The sequence below is a fragment of the Peromyscus californicus genome, unplaced genomic scaffold, assembly GCF_007827085.1.
Source record: "Peromyscus californicus insignis strain IS unplaced genomic scaffold, ASM782708v3 Scaffold_8__1_contigs__length_139910024, whole genome shotgun sequence".
In the NCBI taxonomy this organism is placed as follows: Eukaryota; Metazoa; Chordata; class Mammalia; order Rodentia; family Cricetidae; genus Peromyscus; species Peromyscus californicus.
Genome location: NW_026294606.1, coordinates 31,623,401 through 31,643,308, shown reverse-complemented (window position 1 = coordinate 31,643,308; position 19,908 = coordinate 31,623,401). Strand labels below are relative to the sequence as shown.

The following is a 19,908-nucleotide window of genomic DNA, read 5'->3' as shown; positions in this document are numbered from 1 at the left end:
TTTTAGTATTACTTTGACTGCCATCGGAAGACATTACTTCAATACCACTGATTCCCAGACTGCACCGTTTGATAAGGCAGTGGTTGGCCCTACCTGTTGCAACACTTCTAGGAGATGACTATTAAATCAGTCAAGTTCAGCAGTCCACATGGGGTCCCAACATTCAAGACGGCACAGCCTAATTAACTCACCCATGGAGTTCATGTTTTTGGAGTTAGAAACGCTGGTCTCTGGAATTAGAAACTTTGGGACCAGTCTGTCAGGCTACGCCCCAAAATGTGTGAAACCTGACTCTCACGAGTTTGTAAGGGGGAGGGGAAAGTGTGTAAACGTTAAGAATAAAAATAATCTGTAACTCCTATTATCTCTTTTCCACTTGGAACTCTGGTAAGGGGTGCCCCAAACACAGCAGCCGCTGGTGCCCCAAACACAGCAGGTGAGCAGGTGAGTGAGGTTGTGCAAAGTGACTCCACACCCATATTGACAGATCACTGGCCCTTTTCCTTCCTGGCACCAGGATCTGCAAAGTACGAAATGCCTTCCAAGCCCACTCTTGGGCTCGGTCGAAGAAACGCCACAGTTACAGTCACAGGTGAGACAGAGTGCTCCTGTGCGCAGCACAAGCTCACACACACACCCCCCCCCCCCAGAGCTAGCAAAGCAAGACACGCCGCCCCAGCCGAAGGCGTCTCTCCCCGCGGCCGCGCACACCTTCCGGGATGCGCCCAGGGCAGTTCCCCGTGGCTCGGCGGCCCTGCGCGGGGAGGCGGCCCACGTGCCCCGCGGCCAGAGGCCGCTCGTCCCCGCCCCGCACTCACCTGGCCGGTGATGCCCGTGATGAGCGCCACCTTCCTGGGCTTGCCCATCTCGCCGTCGCCGGAGCCCCTGAAGCTCGGGCAGCTAGCGGGCGCGTGAGCCATGTCGCCGCGGGCGGGTGAGCTTGCAGCTGAGAGGAAGGCGGAGTGGGACGGGCGGCGGGCCGGCAGAGACGTGGGTGCGCGCGCCAGTCGCCTCCCCGAGCTGCAGCGGCCGCCACAGTCTGACAGGGCGCGCGGGAGGCCGGGCGTGGAGCGAGGGGCGGGCCGGCCCAGCCGGGGCGGGCGGCGGGAGCCGGGCTGCGGCCTGGCTGGCGCCGCGTCACTCGTCCCAGCAGCGACGCGTCAGCGGCGCCCCCTGCGGCCCCGCCCCCACCGGGGTCTCCGCGCTCAGCCACGCCCTTCTAGGAGGCGGGGCCTGAGGGCGTCCGGCTCCTGGAAGAGGAAGGATGCCGGACTGTGACCGGGTAAGAGGGTGCTGCCTGCCTGGGCCTTGGTCTCCAGGAATCCTGATATCGTCCGATGATTCCAGGAGGAATGACAAGCTGACCTTTTCGGTAGGAAAAAGCTCTGATCCAAGGCATCACAAGCCTGGGGTCATCGACTTCATTAAATAATTTCTGGAACCCTGCTGCAGTGTCTCTGTGAGAAGTCAGTTTTACATACCTTGAGGGCACTAGCGTTTCAAGGCGCCTAAGTGGAGTTATAGATATGGGGAATGACTGACCATAACCTTAACCTGGGTATCTGAGTCTTCTGGCACTTTGCTAAAGTTTGGGGCTAGTTTGGAGGTTTCCAATAACTCCACTCAAGGAACAGTATTTACTTTGAGGGCTGGCAGTTCTTAGCAGAAAAGTTTCTGGCCCCACCCGACCTGCATAAGGAAACAATTGACAAAAATGCACAGGTCAGTAAACCTGTACGTGACAAACTTCATGAGGTGGGGTTCCTGCTGTGTCTGTTGAATTTGCTTCAATTTGGTAGATAAACTTTGACAGAAAGGTCTGGCAAAGGACTCAGACATAGGACAGTGAGGGAAAGAAACACACTCACCCCCAATGCCTTGCTTGTCTCTCCAATAAATATCCTCAAATCGTCTTTCCAGTTTCAAACTGAGCTACCAGGACAGTGCTCAACAGAACGTGCAGGATGTGAAGGGTATGATGCAAACCTGGAGTCCCAAGACCAGGGTGCCCAAACTCCTCAGGAACATTCCATCTTTATACATAGTCTTGTCTGGTTTAATATTTTGCCTTTTCTCTGGTGCATTCTATATGGAAAATAGCCCAGAAGTTGGGAAAACATATTCATTAAAGCAAGAAATGTCTGAAATCTAGATGATTTTTGAAGATTTTTTATGTAAATATGTTGCAATGCAAGGAGAAATAATTCAACACTTTAGAACTTGCAGACCAAAACTGACATTTAGGGAAGATGTTTCCCATTTGTCTTCTAGCTCTGACACATCGTGTCATACCTATGAATACTAGAAATTAATCTGTCCAGTAAGAAATGTAACAAAAGAAGAAATCATAAGACTCAAACTTGTATTGGATGTGCTGGGATGTGGCTTAGTTGTAGATCACTTGCCTAATGGGTGAGCCTCTGGGTCTGATCCCAAACACTACAAAGTGAAGAAATAAAACCAGTATTTATAGAGCCTGAAAATGCAGAAATGGTAAAGAAAATATTTACAAAATAATTGAGATGAAAAACAAACTGGGTAGCTTAAACAAGCAAACTTTATTACCATTCTGGAATGGGGGAAGTTCAAGATCAAGGGTTGATTTTTTCTGAGGCCTGTCTCTTTTGCTTGTATGTGTTCTCTTGCATGTCCCATGGTGCCCTTCCTCTGTATGTACTTGTGTTTCAATTTCCTATTGTAAGCATGTTGGTTATATTTGATTAGGGACTACCCTAATGACCTCATTTTACCTTAATTGCCTTATTAAAGACCCTGTTTCCCAGCCTGGAAGACGGCTTGGGAGGTAAAGGCACCTGCCGCCATGTCTGCCTTCCTGAACCCAATCACCCGAACCCACATAGTGGGAGAAAAGATCCAGGTACTGCAAGCTGTCCTCTAACCCTGACACATTTTTAAAAGTAATAAATGAAATGATTAAAAAGAAAAAGGACCCTCTCTCCAATTACTTTTTCATTTTATGTATTTTTTTTAAGTTTTTTGTTTTGTTTTGTGGCTTTTGGTTTATTTCTTGGTTTTGTTCATTTTTTGTTTTGAGACAAGGTCTCTTGTGACCCAGGACTGGCCTGCAATTCATTGTGTGGCTGAGAATGACTTTGAGTTTCTATCCTCCTGGCTCTACCTCTGGAGTGCTCAGATTATGTGGTTTATATGGTCCTGGGGATTGAACCCAGGACATTGTGCATACTAGGCAAATACTCTATCCACTGAACTAGCCCACCATCTGCCTTTTTTAAAGTCTCAATTTTGAGGCAGTGAGGTCTAACACTTCAACATATAGATTAATAGAGGGACACAATACATCTCATAACAGAGAGAGGGGAAAAAAAGAGATTTTTCTTGTTGGTTTGGTTTGGAAGTATGAAAGACAGCTGGACATCATTGTTGTGATTTTCCCAGTGGCCTTAGGGGAATGTGCACAGTCAGCACAGAGTCTGAACAACGTGAGATTCCATTAGTCAGAGGGAAAGTGTGTTCATCTAGCATAGTATTCTCAACCATGGGAGATTTTGTAACCTGGAGAACATTTGACAATGCCTGAAGACATTTTTTACTGTAACACTGGAACTGCACAATTGTTATTTAGTAATTAAAGAATAGGTCTATTGCTGAGTATCCTCCAGTGTACAGCCCAGCTGACCCAAAATATCAACACAGTTCATCCATCCCCTGTATACATTCATTCTGTATCCATCTACTCAACCAAATTTGTACTATGTACCATGAAGTTAAGACTACAATGCTTGTGACAGTCAATCTTCTTTTAATTACATATATTTGTTTGGGGGGGCTGTGGATACGATGTGCTCTTGTAGAGGTCAGAGGACAGGTTATAGAAGTCAGTTGTTTCCTTCTACTATGTAAATTCCAGGGATTGAACTCAAGTTGTCAGACTTGGCAGCAAATGTCTTTATCTGTTGAGCCAACTAGCCAATCCTGTGATGATTAATCTTAATTGTCACCTTCTAAAGACTTGTTTATAGGCTGGTCTATGGGGGTATTTCCAGGAAAGGTTAGATGAAGAGAGAAGACCCTCCCTGTTAGTGTGTGGCACCTTCCAGCAGTCATCCAGATTTAAAGAACTCCGTGGAAAAAGCAGTGCTACTTTGCTTGACCACCTTCCCTTATTGCTGGTGAGTGCATCTATCTTGTTTTTGCTGCCTCTGCTGATGCCATCTTTTTCAGATATCAGAACCCAGGTTCAGCCTTCCAATGTGGATGAAAGACTAGCAGTTCTCCAGGAATCCTCAAAGCCTTCAATTGAGATTGCTGAGGTATCCACCTTTAAGGACTAAACAGCTGTCAGGTTCTCATCCTATCCAGCATTCTGATGACCATTCTTAGGCTACTAGTCTCTGCCATATAAGCCAATGTAATAAATCTCTTTCCATCATATATATATATATATCCATTCTACTGGTTCTGTTCCTCTAGAAGTCCCTGACTAATGCAATGCTTATATCTATAAAGAACATATATAAACAATTCTCCTTTTGTTATCCCCTAAGTAACACAGTGTAACAACTATTTACACCACATTTGTGATGTATTAGGTATTATAAGTCATCTAAAGATGCTGTAAAGGATACTGGAGGATATGCATAGTTTTTATTATAAACACTACACCACTTTACACAAAAGACTTGATCATCTGTGGACTTTGATATTTGGAGGGGACTAGTTGGGATGTAGGGGTATCCTGGAACCAATCTCCCTTAGATAATGAAAAACAACACAGTTTTGCATTTGTACAGTAGCAGCTACTACAGTAAGATGCTCAACAGTTCTACTCCCCAGTCAATGCTTCCCTCCCACCCCCATCTCTAACTCCTAAATTGCTCATCTGTTCTCCATTTCTAAAATTTTATTATTGGGAGAGTATTTATTATAAATGGATCTTATAGTCTTCGGGGGGTTAGCTTTTTCACTCAGGGTTCCCCATTGTTATGTTTATTAATAGTGGCTGTGGAACTCTGCCCCCTCTCCCTGTTAGCAAGAAACCCTCACAAGATTGTCCATTAATAGTCCCTTGTGAAGGGGAGAGAAAACTCACATGTGAGAGCACAAGGGGCAATGAGGCAGCATGCTAAACCCCTGAGCATGCTCAACCCTCCTCAAAATACATAAGCCATTAATGATTATGGGAGTGGGATGGTGGCTTTTCTTCAGTAGTGTAGGTGCCTGTAAGTCGTCCATGTTCCTCTAGGAAACCCTTTACCTATGTTCCTGTAAGTAACGTTAAATAAACTCCTTAGTTTACCCAAGCTAGACTTGGATGGAATAATATTTTGGTCTGTTGTTGTGTCTTGTCTGTGATGAACCCATGTTTGTTTATTCATGTCTTCTCAAGAAAAGTTAATGCAACAATAGTTCATTAGTTTTTACTGTAATGTAATACCCTATCATATGGATATATCATGGTTTGTCTAACTACTCATCTACTGAATTATTTTTGGACTGTGTCCACACTGAGGCTCTTATAAATGAAGCTGCTATAACCATTCATGTATTGGTTTCTGTGTGAAAGTAAGTTCATTTCACACAGGATAGAATTACTAGATCCTATGGTAATTACATTTTTTTTCTTTCTTCTTTTTTGGGGGGGTTGGGGCTCAAGACAGGGTTTCTCTGTATAACAGCTCTGGCCACACCATCCTGGAACTCACTACATAGACCAGGCTGGCCTCGAACTCACAGAGATCCACCTGTCTCTGCCTCCTGAGTGCTGGGATTAAAGGAGTATGCCACCACTGCTCAACTACATTTCATTTTTAACTGAGCTGTTTTCTTGCAAGGATTCTGTAACCACAGAATTTACTATATTATATCCCTGCCATGGTTTAATCTTGTCAAGTCAATGGGATTTAAATCAGATACTCAGATTTTTAACATATATTATATATTATTGATTCTTGGGGAATTTCACATCATACATCCCAATCCTACTCACCTCCCAGTTCCTCTATATCCACCCCTCGTCCCCTGCAATGTCCCCCTCCAAAAGAAAACCAAAACAAACAAAAGACAAATTAATTAAAAAAACAAGCAAACAAAAGCAGCCACCTCACTCCTCTGTCTTCCCCACATCTCCAACACCTCGTCCTTTGTCCTAGTGGTGTTGTAAGCTCTCTTATCAGGACGACCAGCCTGCAAATAACAACATGGAGGCTTCTTATTAATTCCGAAAGCTTGGCCTTAACTTAGGCTTTTTTTTTTTTCTGACTAGTTCTTATAGCCTAATTAACCCATAATTTAATCAATGTTCTGCAACATGGCTCAGTTACCTCCCCTGAGTATGAAATGTCCAACCTGCTCCGCGAGTCTGCTGGTATCTCCCCTTTCTTCTTCCCAGAGTCCTCTGCGTCCCCGGAAGTCCTGTCTAACAGCTGCCTGCCTCGCTATTGGCCATTCAGCCCTTACGAAACCAATCACAGTGACACATCTTCACACAGTGTAAAGAAATATTTTGCAACATAGTGGCATTGGAAGTTGTGGTGTGTCATACCCTTTTTGTCCATTGCAGTGAGTACTGGTCTGGTTCAGGGCCTCTCGCCCCCCATCATCACTGGGCCCTCACCAAAACTCCTCTTGGACATCCTGCTATTGCCCTGAGTCAGGGAGATCCTGCAGCTATCAGCTATCCTTTTGCAGGGCCAGTCCCTTCACTCATGTGCTCCTGCAGGTCATAGGTAGTGTAGATGTTAGGGTGGGCCAACCCAAGACCCAGGATGTGGGTCTGGGTGGTAGCTGAGTTTGTCAGTCTGGGCCGCTAGGATCGCCCCCCTCAGGTGAGGGGCGCAGCCAGCTCTCCTGCCTTTGGGGCCAATTCTCACACACCTATGGTAGGGGATGGAGCCATCTCTCCCCAGTGAGGGGAAGAAGCTGTCCTGCTGCAGTGTGCAGGGAGAGGCAGGGCCAGTGAAGGGCAGGGCCTGCTCAGCCCAGCCCTCAGATTTCAACACACATGGTTCCTGTGGCCCCCTGTTATAACACAGACCATGAACATCAACACAGACCCTGGCGGCTCAGGCCAGGATGTCACCATGGCCCTGGGTAGCAGCACAGGCCGTCCATATCAGTATGACCCCAGGTGGCAGCACGGCCTTTGGACTCCAACATGGTCACAGGTGGTGGCCCAGACCCCTTGTGGCCTTTGGTGGCAACATGGGTCCATGGATGTCAACACAGACCCTGGCCGCAATAGCACCATGGACCCAGACATGGCCCTGGGCAGCAGCGTGGGCCCAGATGTCACCCTGGCACTGGGTGGCAAGCAGGCTTCTCACATCAGCCTGTTCCTCATCACCTTCACTTCTTCCGTTCTGCCTCTTCCCACAGCACATGAACTTTCTGCTTATCTTTCTCTCTGATTGTCCACCATATATTTGTCCATCATAATGGGACCTACCCACCCAGAATGCGAGGACCCAGGCTGGCCTATGGGTATCTTTCATCTACCTGGGCCCAGTCAGGGTACTCAGATTTGTGAAGTCTTTTCCAAGAAGGATTAACAGAGAAGACACTCCCCCATAGTGGGTGATGCCTTCCAAGCACAACCTAGATATAAAGAAGCCTATGGAAAATTCCATGCTGCTTGCTTGCCTGCCTTTGCTTCTTGCTGGTGAGTGTATCTACCCCACGGTTGCAGTTGCTGCTACTATTGTCTTCTGCTGCTGCAGCCAGGAGACAGCTTCTCCAGGAAAGCATGAGTAGAACTGCTGAGATATTCAGCCTCATGGAGTGAGCAGCTACTGGCTTTTCAGCCTCTGCATTGTAAAGACAGACATTGGGACTATGTAGCTCCGATCAGTTATAAGCCACTCTAATTAATCTTTAGAGAGCCCATTACTAATACAATCCCTTTCTGCTGGAAATGCCTCTATCTGTAGCAGTCTATGTGTCAGGCTTTGACTCCTGATTGAAGTGGTGGTACAAAAGATTTAAAGTCCAGACTTGACTGTCTTAACTACGAGTAAAAGATCAATGACATGGTCAGATCCTGTGTGAGTTTCATTGAGATGGGAGAACTAGAGCAAGAGGAAGCCTGCAGGGGAGATGCAGATACCACTTCCATTTACCTTCCTTCCCCTTCAGGATTATACCAGTTTTCTAGTGTAGGCAGAAACAGGATATAAGAGCTAGATTTTGAGATTAAAAACAAACATCTAAGATCAACCTGGGCATGAGACAACAAAATACCTGCTCTTCTACTTGAATAAAATTATATTACATCACTCTTCCATAAAGAACATAGCAGAAACAGCAGGTTACAAGCAAAATTGGAAGGCAGTGAGCTAGCCCTGAAATTCCGAGGACTTCCTCAGATCCATCATCTTGACTTAGGGATATACCAGTCCACTAATGGAGTTGCACACTTAAGTATTATTTTTCATTCTGTGTTTGTTTTAAATTAATTTTTATTTTTTGAAATGTGATCTGGTCTTAAACTCCTGAACACAAGTGATCCTCCTGTCTCAGCCTCCCAAGCTGCTTGGACTTTCGACACATGCCACCACACCTCCGAGTGTTAATAAAAAGGAAGGAGACCTTTATCTTAAATGATCATTCATACAGCTTTTTGTTGGGTAGACTTCTAACTTCAGGCAAATTACTATTGAAAGTACAAGATCCAGACCATATGCCTCTACGTGTCTATCTCCTGCAAGCATGTGTTGTGCCTAAACTCATTTTGTCTTTTGCCTCTTCATTTTCATCTAATTGAAATTTTTTAAAAACTGAATCAATAATTTTCAAAGTAAAGGAATTTGGAAAAGATTTCCCTTCTAATCTCAGTTTATCAGTGCACATGAGCAGCTCCTCAAGAGTCATTGCTGCACTGTTCAATGTGAATATGCTCTGGCAAAGCTCAGCCTCATTTTTCCATCCATGGCAAAAAACCCAGAGGAGAAAACCATATGATGTGTTAAGTCTTTTTTGGCTCCTATTTTCAACATTCTCCTTGCAGAATTTGAGAATATATCCATGTCCACACCTCCCTTTGTGCCATTAATTAAAACCCTGCCCAATAAAAGTGGATCTCCAATAACATAAAACACTAGAGATGAAGTAATACATTGTTCTTTAAATTAGATGAGGTAATAAAACACCCTAGACCGCTTGTGGAAACTTGCCAGGACCTGGCTACTAGTCTGATCCCGGTAATATTTCAAAACTGCCTCAAGGTTAAGATATCGGTCTCATTTTAAAATTCTGAGTTCCCTCCTACCAGGGAGACCTTACCATTTTGTACTAACATGTTTAACATGTTCAAGATGCTTTCATAAATCTCAAGCTCTTTCTGTTGTGGTCCACTGTACCACGTAATGGCTTCTAATCTTCCTTCTTATATTTGATGCCCAGTAAAAGTATTGAATGTGTCCTAATCTGCAGGTAGGATTATAAAGGGAAACTGTTGTTGGTTGTTTTTTCTCTTTTTTGGGGGGCCTGCCACACAGCTCCCAAATAAGTCACACACAGAGGTTTATTATTATTTATAAATGCCTGGCCTTAGCTTAGCTTGTTTCTTGCCAACTTTTCTTAATTTTAAATTATCCCCTCTATCTTTTGCCTCTGGGCTTTTTCCTTTTCTTACTTCTGTGTATCTTACTTTCACTCTTACTCCATGGCTGACTGTGTGGCTGTGTGACTGGGTGGCTGGGTAGCTGGGTGGCTGGGTAGCTGTGTGGCTGAGTGACTGGCCCCTGACATCTTCCTCTCCTTGTTTTCTTGGTCTTTCTTCTTTTCCTCGCAGATTTCTCCTTATATTTATTCTCTCTGCCTGTCAGCTCTGCCTATCCTTTCTCCTGCCTTGCTATTGGCCATTCAGCTCTTTATTAGCTCATCAGGTGTTTTAGACAGGCAAAGTAACACAACTTCATAGAGTTAAACAAATGCAACATCTAAGAATACAACACATCTTTGTATCATTAAACAAATGTTCCACAGCACAAACAACTGTAACATGTCTTAAAAAATAATGTTCAGCAGGAAGCACCTTGAATCCTATACACTACAGAATCTGATAGACGTCCTGGGATGATCAGTAAAAAGAACTTCAATCCTAATGATTTTTAAGTGTTTTATATAATTCTTTCATTTGAAGATTTAATTACTTATTTATTTTATATGCATGTGTACTTGCCTTCCTGGGTTTTTATGTACCACATGTGTGCAGGAGCCCTCAGAGGTCATAAGAGGACATCAGATCCCCTAGAACTAGAGATATAGGAAGTTGTGGGCCACTCTGCAGGTGACAGAACTGAACCTAGGTCCTCTGCAAGAGCAGGACGTTCTTTAACCACTGACCTCTCTCCAGTCCCTATAGTGTGGTTTTGTTTTGTTTTGTTTTATGTTGTTGTTTAAAACTCACTCATCCAACATAGAGAGTTTCAACTTCTGGGAGTCATGTTTTTGGAAATTCACTTTTGGACAAAAGGGTGCTGAATTGTGCTTCATTGCACCCTAATCCTTAGTGAAATGTAGCTGGAGAGTTCTCTCCGGGTCCTGCCAAGCCCCAGCAGTCCGACAGCCCACTTATAAAATAAACACACAGACGCTTATATTATTTACAAACTGTTTGGTCTAATGGCTCAGGCTTCTAGCTATCTAGTTCTTACATCTTAAATTAATCCATTTCTATAAATATATACCTTGCCACGTGGCTCGTGGCTTACCGGCATCTTCACATGCTGCTTGTCATGGCGGCGGCTGGCAGTGTCTCCCTCTACCTTTCTGTTCTCTCAACTCTCCTCTCTGTTAGTTTGCCTATACTTCCTGCCTGGCCACTGGCCAATCAGTGTTTTATTTATTGACCAATGAGAGCACATACAGACCATCCCACAGCAGTGAAATAACTCTCTTTTGATATGACAGTAGAACCATGACACAATCCTCAGACAGCTTTAGAGTAACTTAACTCAAATTCTCAGAGCAAATGTGAGCTGTGAAAAAGCAAATGGTTCTCTGGAAACTTTACTGAACAGCTGTAAATGATGGTGGGGACATAACCTTCAGTCACTGGCACCAGTGGAGACAGTGGTGACGAAATCAATGTCAACTGTAGTCCTGACGAGGTGACCTTGGTAACAAATGATCACTGGGACATCACTTGATACATCTTGACTCCAAAGGAAGGGTATTTGGCAAGGATTTAGGGGAAGAACAATGAGAATGTGAACAGTGATGAGACTAAAGTTATCAGGATAATTCCATTCTCCTTGTCAAAGAGTGGGGTGAGCCTAAAAATGGTACATCCCTAGCCACAGAGACATAATGGATGATATTTCTCTGCCTGGTGAGTCCCTCTCACCTACTCATGGCAAACATCCTCAGCTTAGTGTCATTACTGGGGAACACAGGGTCCTTTTGAATACAGGAACACAGGGTGCTCTTAGTCTTCTAGATAAAAAGAATTGAAAAATCAGACTCAGAAGGAAACTTGAGGACAATATTAATTGGAATTTATGAGAAAAAATATCACAAGATAGACAAGCTAAAAATTTTGGCAGCTACCAGGAAGAAGATGGAGAAGAGGAAGAGACAAGGTCATGCTTTCTAAAAATGACAATAAGGAAGCAAAATGGCTTAGTAATGGGAGTCAGAGCATCTGCCTGGCCAGGAGGCTTCATCAAAGAATGAACATGCTGAGTGCCAGGGCAAGCAGGTTGAGGTTGAGGTTTTGCCAGCACCCCCAAAAATGGGAGATAGATGGAAAAGAAACCCCAAAACCAGGTGGGCTTAATAGTGAGGTCTGCAAGCAACTGCATAAAGGAAGGGGCCTAAGGTATATATTATCTTCAGGTGCGCTGTGTTTCTTTCCACCTTTTGGTTTCAGGATGTTCTCTTGTGGTTGTAAAACAGAAGATTCTCCTCATCATAAGAGGCCTTTGGTTTTCCCTGAGTAAGGGAACCTCCTGTTCTCTCTAGGTGAGAGTGTTATCAACCACTGACCAGGCCATTTTGAAAGAGAATTATTGACAAGTAGCCATAAGACAGGCTCAAGTTCTGGATCCAGGGAAGAAGGGTTGGAGGTGCTGGGAAATTAAAGATTAGTGGAGCCACAGGCAGATGCAGCATGCTTTATTCATTCTGAGCAAAAATCTCAAGCACATTTATACAGAAGTCACACAAAACTAGCATCTTGCAGCCGGGCGGTGGTGGCGCACACCTTTAATCCCAGCACTTGGGAGGCAGAGCCAGGCTGATCTCTGTGTTTTCGAGGCCAGCCTGGTCTACAGAGCGAGATCCAGGATAGGCACCAAAACTACACACAGAGAAACCCTGTCTTGAAAAACCGCCACAACAACAAAAAACAAAAACAAAACAACACAACAAAAACCTGGCTATATCCTGAGTTACATAATGTGTTCATTGTTTGCTCTGGTTCCCCAGATAGCCAGTAGCTGTCATCTTCACTAAGTCATTCTTTATATCCACATCTATGCCATTTTGTCTAAACCTTTATCCAGGCCTTACAGCTTCGATTTCCATTATTCTACCCCTTTTAGACAGCAGACACTATTAGAAAGGGCCCATAGGGATATTCCTTTTACCTATAATGCATATCAATAGTATAGGGAAGAACAACATATAACAAAGTAGCATATCATACCTCCTAAGGTTGGGATGGTTAACTTTAGACTAGTGGGAATGAAGTCCCACTGTTGTACTAGGAGGTCTCCAGTCAACTGCTGGATCATCTGTGCCTTTCTGTTCATATGACACAATGACATTAACAAGGTAAAACGTTTTAAATCTCTATCTTCATAGAGAACAAGGTGAAGTCTTGGGGACACTCTAAGGATACCTTTTGTTTTCCTTTTGTCTGTTTTGTTAGGCACTTTGAGTCCTGTAAAGTGGTCATGTTAATGGTTGATCCATTAATCTTGGTTGTTGAACACCAAGAAGGCAGTGTCCAAAAGTTGTGTCTATAGGGTCTGAGGTTCCTGTATAACTGAAAGTTCTTGAACAAAGATAGCCGTTTGGATTAATGAGTTCTAGAAAAAGTTTTGGAGTCATAAAAAGAAAAACAGAACATCTTGGACATTTCCATCTTGAGGTCACCAGCCGAGATGGCTACAAAGCAACAGGGTTACCTTTAACTTACAGTAAGCCCCATTCCATGATAAATGAGCCCATCTTTCACAAGGCACAAGTCCCTGTGGCGCCCATGCATCTCACAGGTTAAAATGTAGGCAATTACTCCCCTTTCTAAAGAAGAAAATGGCACAGAGTTATGTCAACATGAGGATGAGAGAGCACATGTGGCTGTGACCTGGCTTTCATCTTGGTTAGTGACATCATCAAATTGGTGTTGACCATGTGACTTCACTATCATCTTGGCTAATGTACCACATGGCATGAACCAAAATGGCAGCACCCATCAAATTTCATGGTACAAGTGAGCTCTCAGAGGATCACATGACCCTTAAAATCTCCTGGAACACAGATATTTGGTCACATGTCCCAATCCTCTTCTACCAATTTTGTTTTGTTTTTGCTCCTTTCTCTTTGTATTTCACCTTCTTGGATGCCTAATGGGATAGTAGAAATGGGAGACCCAGAGGAGACTCCAGCATGGATTGTATTGCCAAGTGGCAAATTTAATGCATTTTTATATCAGACCTCACTGGCAGGTCTGGGGGTTTTGTTTGTCTATTTGATTGATTTTTTTATTTTAATTTTGACACACTGTTTACATTATATATTTCCTCATTCCTAGAGATGTGCCTCCAACACTATCCAGATATCTAAGGGAGCTGACACTTTGAGATAGCTAGACTTGGAAAACTCGTGTGAATTTCCCAGGGAAAACTTGAAAAAATACAGGTCCCAACTGGACTCTAAAATAACAGATTTCCAGGGACTAGACAGGCTACTTACTGCCAGTGCGCTGCTGCAACAGCTGAAGGCAAAGAGAAATCAGCCTGCTTGATCAGGAGGCTGAAGAAGTAGGCTACTCTGGGTCTTAGTGCAGATGAAAAAGTCTGACTACAAATGGCATCCAATGTGGGGCACATATATCCACCTAAGGCCTGAGAAAGCTTTAAAAAAGGTTCCAAACACACAAAAAATGGAGACAAATGCAGCTTCCTAGACCCACAGTCTCTCATGCAGGCCACAATCCAGAGACATGACTCCTGGCCACTGCCCACAGGCTTGAGCTGCCAGACTGCCATGAGCTAAACTGCACAGTGGTTTAAGGTTTTGCTCATGCAGACAGAAAATGTTACAGATATGCAGTAAAGCAGGTTCAGATGGAAAAAATCCACTAAAGATGTTACAGTATGTTTAACAATGTGAGTAGGCTTAAGAAAAAAAAGAAAAAAGGTATAGACAGTCATAAAAAAAGAGAGTTTAAAAATAATAAATTCTTTAAAGAGAGAAGTAAAGTAATAAAAAAAAAGGAATAAGCCACATAAGGATGGAAAATATTATAATACAGGGAGTTTGGACCTTATATGGTGCTTTGTTAATTTTGAATTTTTTGAATACTAATAAACAGACAACATGCTACTGAGAGACATTGGACTGTGGAAGAGACTGCTGAATTAAACCAGCTTAGATACTTTAGGAAGTCATTTCTATCATTTTGGAAGTTGCTTTCTCTGCACTTCCTGTTCACTCAAATAATATTTTATCCTTCTTGGGTCTTTGATAGAGATTGAAGACTAAATAGTTATAGTTTTACAGTTTTCCTTATTAACCAAATTCAGAAAAGAAATTTACAAGGAGATGTAAAGTTTATAAGATTGAGAGACATAAAAGCTTAAATGGTTTATCTAAAAAAATGTTTTGAGCTGGGCGGTGGTGGCACACGCCTTTAATCCCAGCACTCGGGAGGCAGAGGCAGGAAGATCTCTGTGAGTTAGAGGCCAGCCTGGTCTACAGAGCAAGATCCAGGACAGGCACCAAAACTATACGGAGAAACCCTGTCTTGAAAAACCAAAAAAAAAAAAAAAAAAATGTTTTGATGTCTAAAAAGATAGTTTTAAGTTGTTAATACAAGTTATAATAAAATGGTTTAGGTATAATACTTTAAATTCACCAAGATAAGATAGATAATAGAATATTTTCTCTGAATATGTCATATACAAATGGACTGGGCATTATAAATGTAATTCTTACTTGATAATTATTCTTATTATATATAGTTTTACTATGTTAGAGCTAAAAAAACCTTTCCTATTTATTTAGACAAAAAGGGAGAAATGTGGAATAATCTTTTGTATAGTGTGAAGATGTGTCACTCTGAATGGTTTAATAAAAAGCTGAATGGCCAATAGGTAGGCAGAATTTTCAGAGCAGAGAGGATGCTGAGAAGAAGAAGGTGGGGTCACCAGAAGAAGCATAGCAAACAGGATGGGCACTATGGAGATGAGGTAATAAAGCCATGAGGCAGAAAGTAAATTAATAGAAATGGGTTAATTCACATTATAAGATCTAGTTAGAAACAAGCCTAAGCTGTCGGCCAAGCTTTCAAAATTAATAATAAGTCTCCGTGTCATTCTTAGGGAGCCAACATTCCAACAAAAAAGTCCATCTATACCCAAGATTCCATACTGATGGCCCTGTTGTTTTTTTCTGCTCAAACTCCAAAAAAATTATCTCTCTGATTCATTAAGTTATTTTGTCTACAGGACCAAGAAATTGCAAAAGGAACCAGCTGATCCCTGTAACACTGTGATGTCTTCCTAATGTTTAGGAGGGATGTGGGAGGTGAGGATGTCATAAATTTGTCCCAATAATTATTTCTCACAAAGATGGCTCGGCTTCTCTTTAAGTTTGCTTTGCTGTTCAGTGTCACAGAGCAGGAAGAACCTGTTATCTTTGCCCTTTCTCTCGAGTCCTTTCACACGGTGTTTTAAATTCTAAAGAGAAGCATCTAGACTACCTGTTCCTCTCTTCAGCACACTTGAATTGCCTTGTAGAATAGTAATGTGTTTGAAAAGAAAAATGCTAATGCTGTCCCAGGAGGTCCCAGGTCCAGGGAACCTTTTAGAAAGAAAGGGCTAATAAAGCCACTCTGCAGACAAGACTGCCTACCATGGGTATTTCCCATCTGTTGTCTCATGGCAGCTTGTAGTGTCCTTTGCAGGCCTGTAATATACCTAACCCCTTCCCAAAGTAGAGAGTTGAGAAAGAAACTCTACTCTGTTTTCTCCAAGGATAGATGTTTCTCTCTTTATGAAGCCTTTTCAGATGGCTATCCTGGGCTTTCTCATAGTGTAGGAGTCCCATGACCTTTAGACTTACCAAATGGTAGGTGGCCTTCCAAAGGCTGATGTTTCTATGTATTCTCCTTTTCTAGATGTAGCTTGAAGCGATTCATCCATAATTATCCAAAACCTGGTGTTGTCTCTATCTGTATTAGTTACTTTTTACTGTGATCAAATATCCAGAGAAGCAGCTTAAGAGAGGCAAGGGGAAAGCTTTATTTTGGCTCAGAGTGTGAAGGAGTCCATTCTATCCTGACTGCAAAGGCACAATGAAGTTCGGGGATGCAACAACTCTTGTCTAGGGAGGCCAGGTGCCAGAGAGTTTGCGGCAGCAGCAAGACTGAGTATAGCCTTCAGATGTATCTCCCAGTGACTCACTTCATCCGGCTAAGCCCTTCTCTCCAACACTGGAGTGCAAGTGTTCAAACGCATGAGCATGTGGGGGACCTTTCAGGTCCAAACCAAATGATCTATTTAACGAATTATTGGCAAATCCAAAATTAAAGTCAAATGACCATTTGTGGGGCAGAGAATTAACCTCATAGGATTGCTTTAACCAAACTTGCTGAATTGAAACAGAAAAATATGGACTAGAAGTCCCAAATTAAGGTCCCACAAGGTAGCAGTCTCCCTGTAGGCTCTACTGAAGTCTCCTAGTATTTGTTTCTTGCTGGCAACCTTGGTTCAGTTGGCTTGTTAAACATGTGACCCCATTCTCTGCCCTTGACATCACAAGATGTTCTTTTTGTATGTTTAGATTTCCCTCTTTATATCAGGACACAGGGCACTATTCGTATTGGTTTTGGGGTCTCTGGTAATCTAGTGTGATCTCATCTTAAATTCATAATATCTCAGTTTCCAAATAAAGCCACATTTATGGGTACCAGTAGCTGGGGACTTGAATGTATATTTTTGGGTCATTTAATTTAACTCAAAAATGACAAACTTATCAAAAAATTGATACAGTAATGAACGTCAACTTCATTTGGAAGATTCTAATGAACTATGTTGGCAAGATAATAGAAAAGAGCCCAAAGACAGATCTAGGAAGACTAGATTTAAATATCAAATCACGTTTGATATTTAAATTCAGATGAGAAAGAAACAGAAGCTTAAAAAGAACTGGATATGGCTTTCTGAAGAAATGAAATTTTTCTTGGATTGCCAAGAAAATCCTGAGGGAGAGAATAAAAATGACTACATACTGAGTACTTAGAGCGTGGCAGCCACTGGATGGAACACAGCATATATTGTTTCAGTATTCCTTACAACCTTAAGAAGTAGGAAATATCTCCATTTTCTCGATAAGGAAGTTTGAGCACAGGAAAGTTGGGTCACTTGTTTAAAGGTTTCTTAGCAAATAAATGGCAGCGCCAAGAATAAAACCCAACCCATGTCTATTTTAAAACAAAACCATGCCTTGTCATTTGCAGAATAAACCTGCTTAAAGTCAACAAATAATTATGGTTTGTTTGCCATATACTGGGTTTCTTCTGACCTAAAAGCATGTCAGGCTGAATTCTGCCAACTCCCTTCAAATAAGGTACTTGTGGTGTGTGCTTCCACCCAGAGCAAACAATTTGAACGACTCCCATCTCGGGAAACCAGGTGTCAGAGCATTTGGCTAGAAGTGGGACTGAGTTTAACCTTCAGATACATCATCTCCCAGTGACCTACTGTAAAGTACTGTGTTAGACCATTCCCAATGTGGAAGATCCTACTGGGATTTTTTAGGACCAGATGGCTAAGAGTGGTAGTTCATTAAAATTTGCATGTTTTTGATGACTTGTGAAGTTGACATGTCCTTCTAATGGCTATCTCTCCAATTTTATTTTATTTTCTCTGAATTGCCTTATGTCTTTTGTCTATTTTTCTATTGGGTGGCCTGATGTTTTTATAGCATTTAAAGTATTTTAAGTATGATACATGTCATTGTCTATGTTACAAATATTCTTTCATACTAAGTTGATTTTCAGTTTGTTTACTTTCTAGTAAGTTGTTTAAAAACATACTCTTCAAGGAAAATTAAATGACTGTCCTCCAAACTTTTCTTGTGTTTTATTTTTATATAAAACATAATAATGTTCTTGAATTGACAAAGATCTCAAAGCCATGTATTGATTAGTTTGTCCTTTCCACGTTGATTCAATATTTTGCCTTCATTTTTCTTAAATTACAATTTATAATGAATTTTATAAGATTTTTTTCATTGCCTTAATTAGCTACCCCTTTACAATACTAAGTTTAAAATAAAAGTTGTATCAAGTACTTACCATTTGTCATAGTATCTCTTATTTTATAATATCTCTGCTATTAGTTTGCAGAATCCTAAAAAAACAGAATCTTGGCCAAAGTGTAGCTTAACAGTTTAGCACTTGCCCAATATATTCAAGTTCTGAGTTCCTTGCCCAGCTCTCTCCTGCTCTTCTCTCCCCACCTCACCCCCCAAAAAATGAAAGGAAAGCAGAATCATCATACTAAACTCATTACATTGGGAATTTTTTCATAGCAAAAATAACATTAATTTAATGGGATAATATAACATTTATATAAATATTTATAAAATTGCTTCCCACCATTTAAAGTTTTTGACACAGAGTGCTTACATTTTTTTTTATTATTTCTGATTTATACGAACTATTTCTCTTGAATAGTCTTAAATAGTCCTGATATTTCCTATTTATTGCTGCTGGAAAAAAACAAAAACAATGACACACTATCGAGTCTTACAACTCTGTTCCTTTGTTTGTTTGTTTGGTTGGTTGGTTGGTTTTTTGAGACAGGATTTCTCTGTGTAGCCCTGGCTATTCTGGAACTCACTCTGTAGACCAGGCTTGCCTCGAACTCAGAGATTCCTCTACCTCTGCCTCCCAAGTGCTGGGATTAAAAGTCTGTTCTTTATATATTTCTGAAAGTCCTCTCTGATCCAATGAGCTGGTTGAAGCTATCTTGTCATTATAATTGCTACTATCAGTTGGTTTGCTTGCTTCCTGTTTTGGAGTTTATGTTGAACTGAGAACACAGGATCAAGCCAGTCATAATTCCAGTGTGAATGGGGGACAGAGCTATACAGCTGATGGTTGCTGAGAAAGGGAGAGTCACTCTCCTTTGGGGACATGGCTCCTGGTAGGCACCCATGTCCTAGTGGATGGCTCCACACTCATGTGCATATTGGAAGCACCATCTAAACTTAGGGGGCTATTAATTTTATAAAGGAGGACATGAAGTTGGGAGAGTAATGGTGGATGGATAGGATAAAAAACACACTGTAAATACACTAAAGTTTCAACAAATAAATGTAAAGTTATTTTTTAAAATCCCCATTTGTAAAGGTGACTTGGTGGTTTATTCTTAAACAGGGAATGATAATAATCTAAGGAGTTTGAGCCTCCATTGTTTTCCTCTCACAAGCTCTTTCTTACCTCTAAGAAACACAGAGCTGTGAACTTTTGACTTTATCTTACTAAGAAGTATACTGTGTGTTATTTGTGCTCATAGCAAGTTTTCACATACTTACCTTTGTCATCTCGTGTACAAAGACAGAATTAACAAAATCTGTGACCATTTTATTTACATATTTTAAGTTCTTGAATACTATGCCTAATAATAATATGTGTATGTGTATAATCATGCCATGTATACTAATACAGTTATTCTTTTTTACCATTGCTCT

General features: G+C 41.9%; 1 protein-coding gene across 1 annotated transcript in view; it reads right to left on the bottom strand.

Moving 5' to 3' along the window:
• Gmds (GDP-mannose 4,6-dehydratase) overlaps nt 1-1,046 on the bottom strand; it is a 580,335-nt gene extending 579,289 nt beyond the window's left edge. Inside the window, exon 1 of the mRNA XM_052727412.1 lies at nt 819-1,046. Coding sequence (XP_052583372.1) covers nt 819-920 — 102 coding nt within the window. The 5' untranslated portion in view covers nt 921-1,046. The remainder of the gene's footprint in view (nt 1-818) is intronic.
• Nucleotides 1,047-19,908: the final 18,862 nt, after the last annotated feature.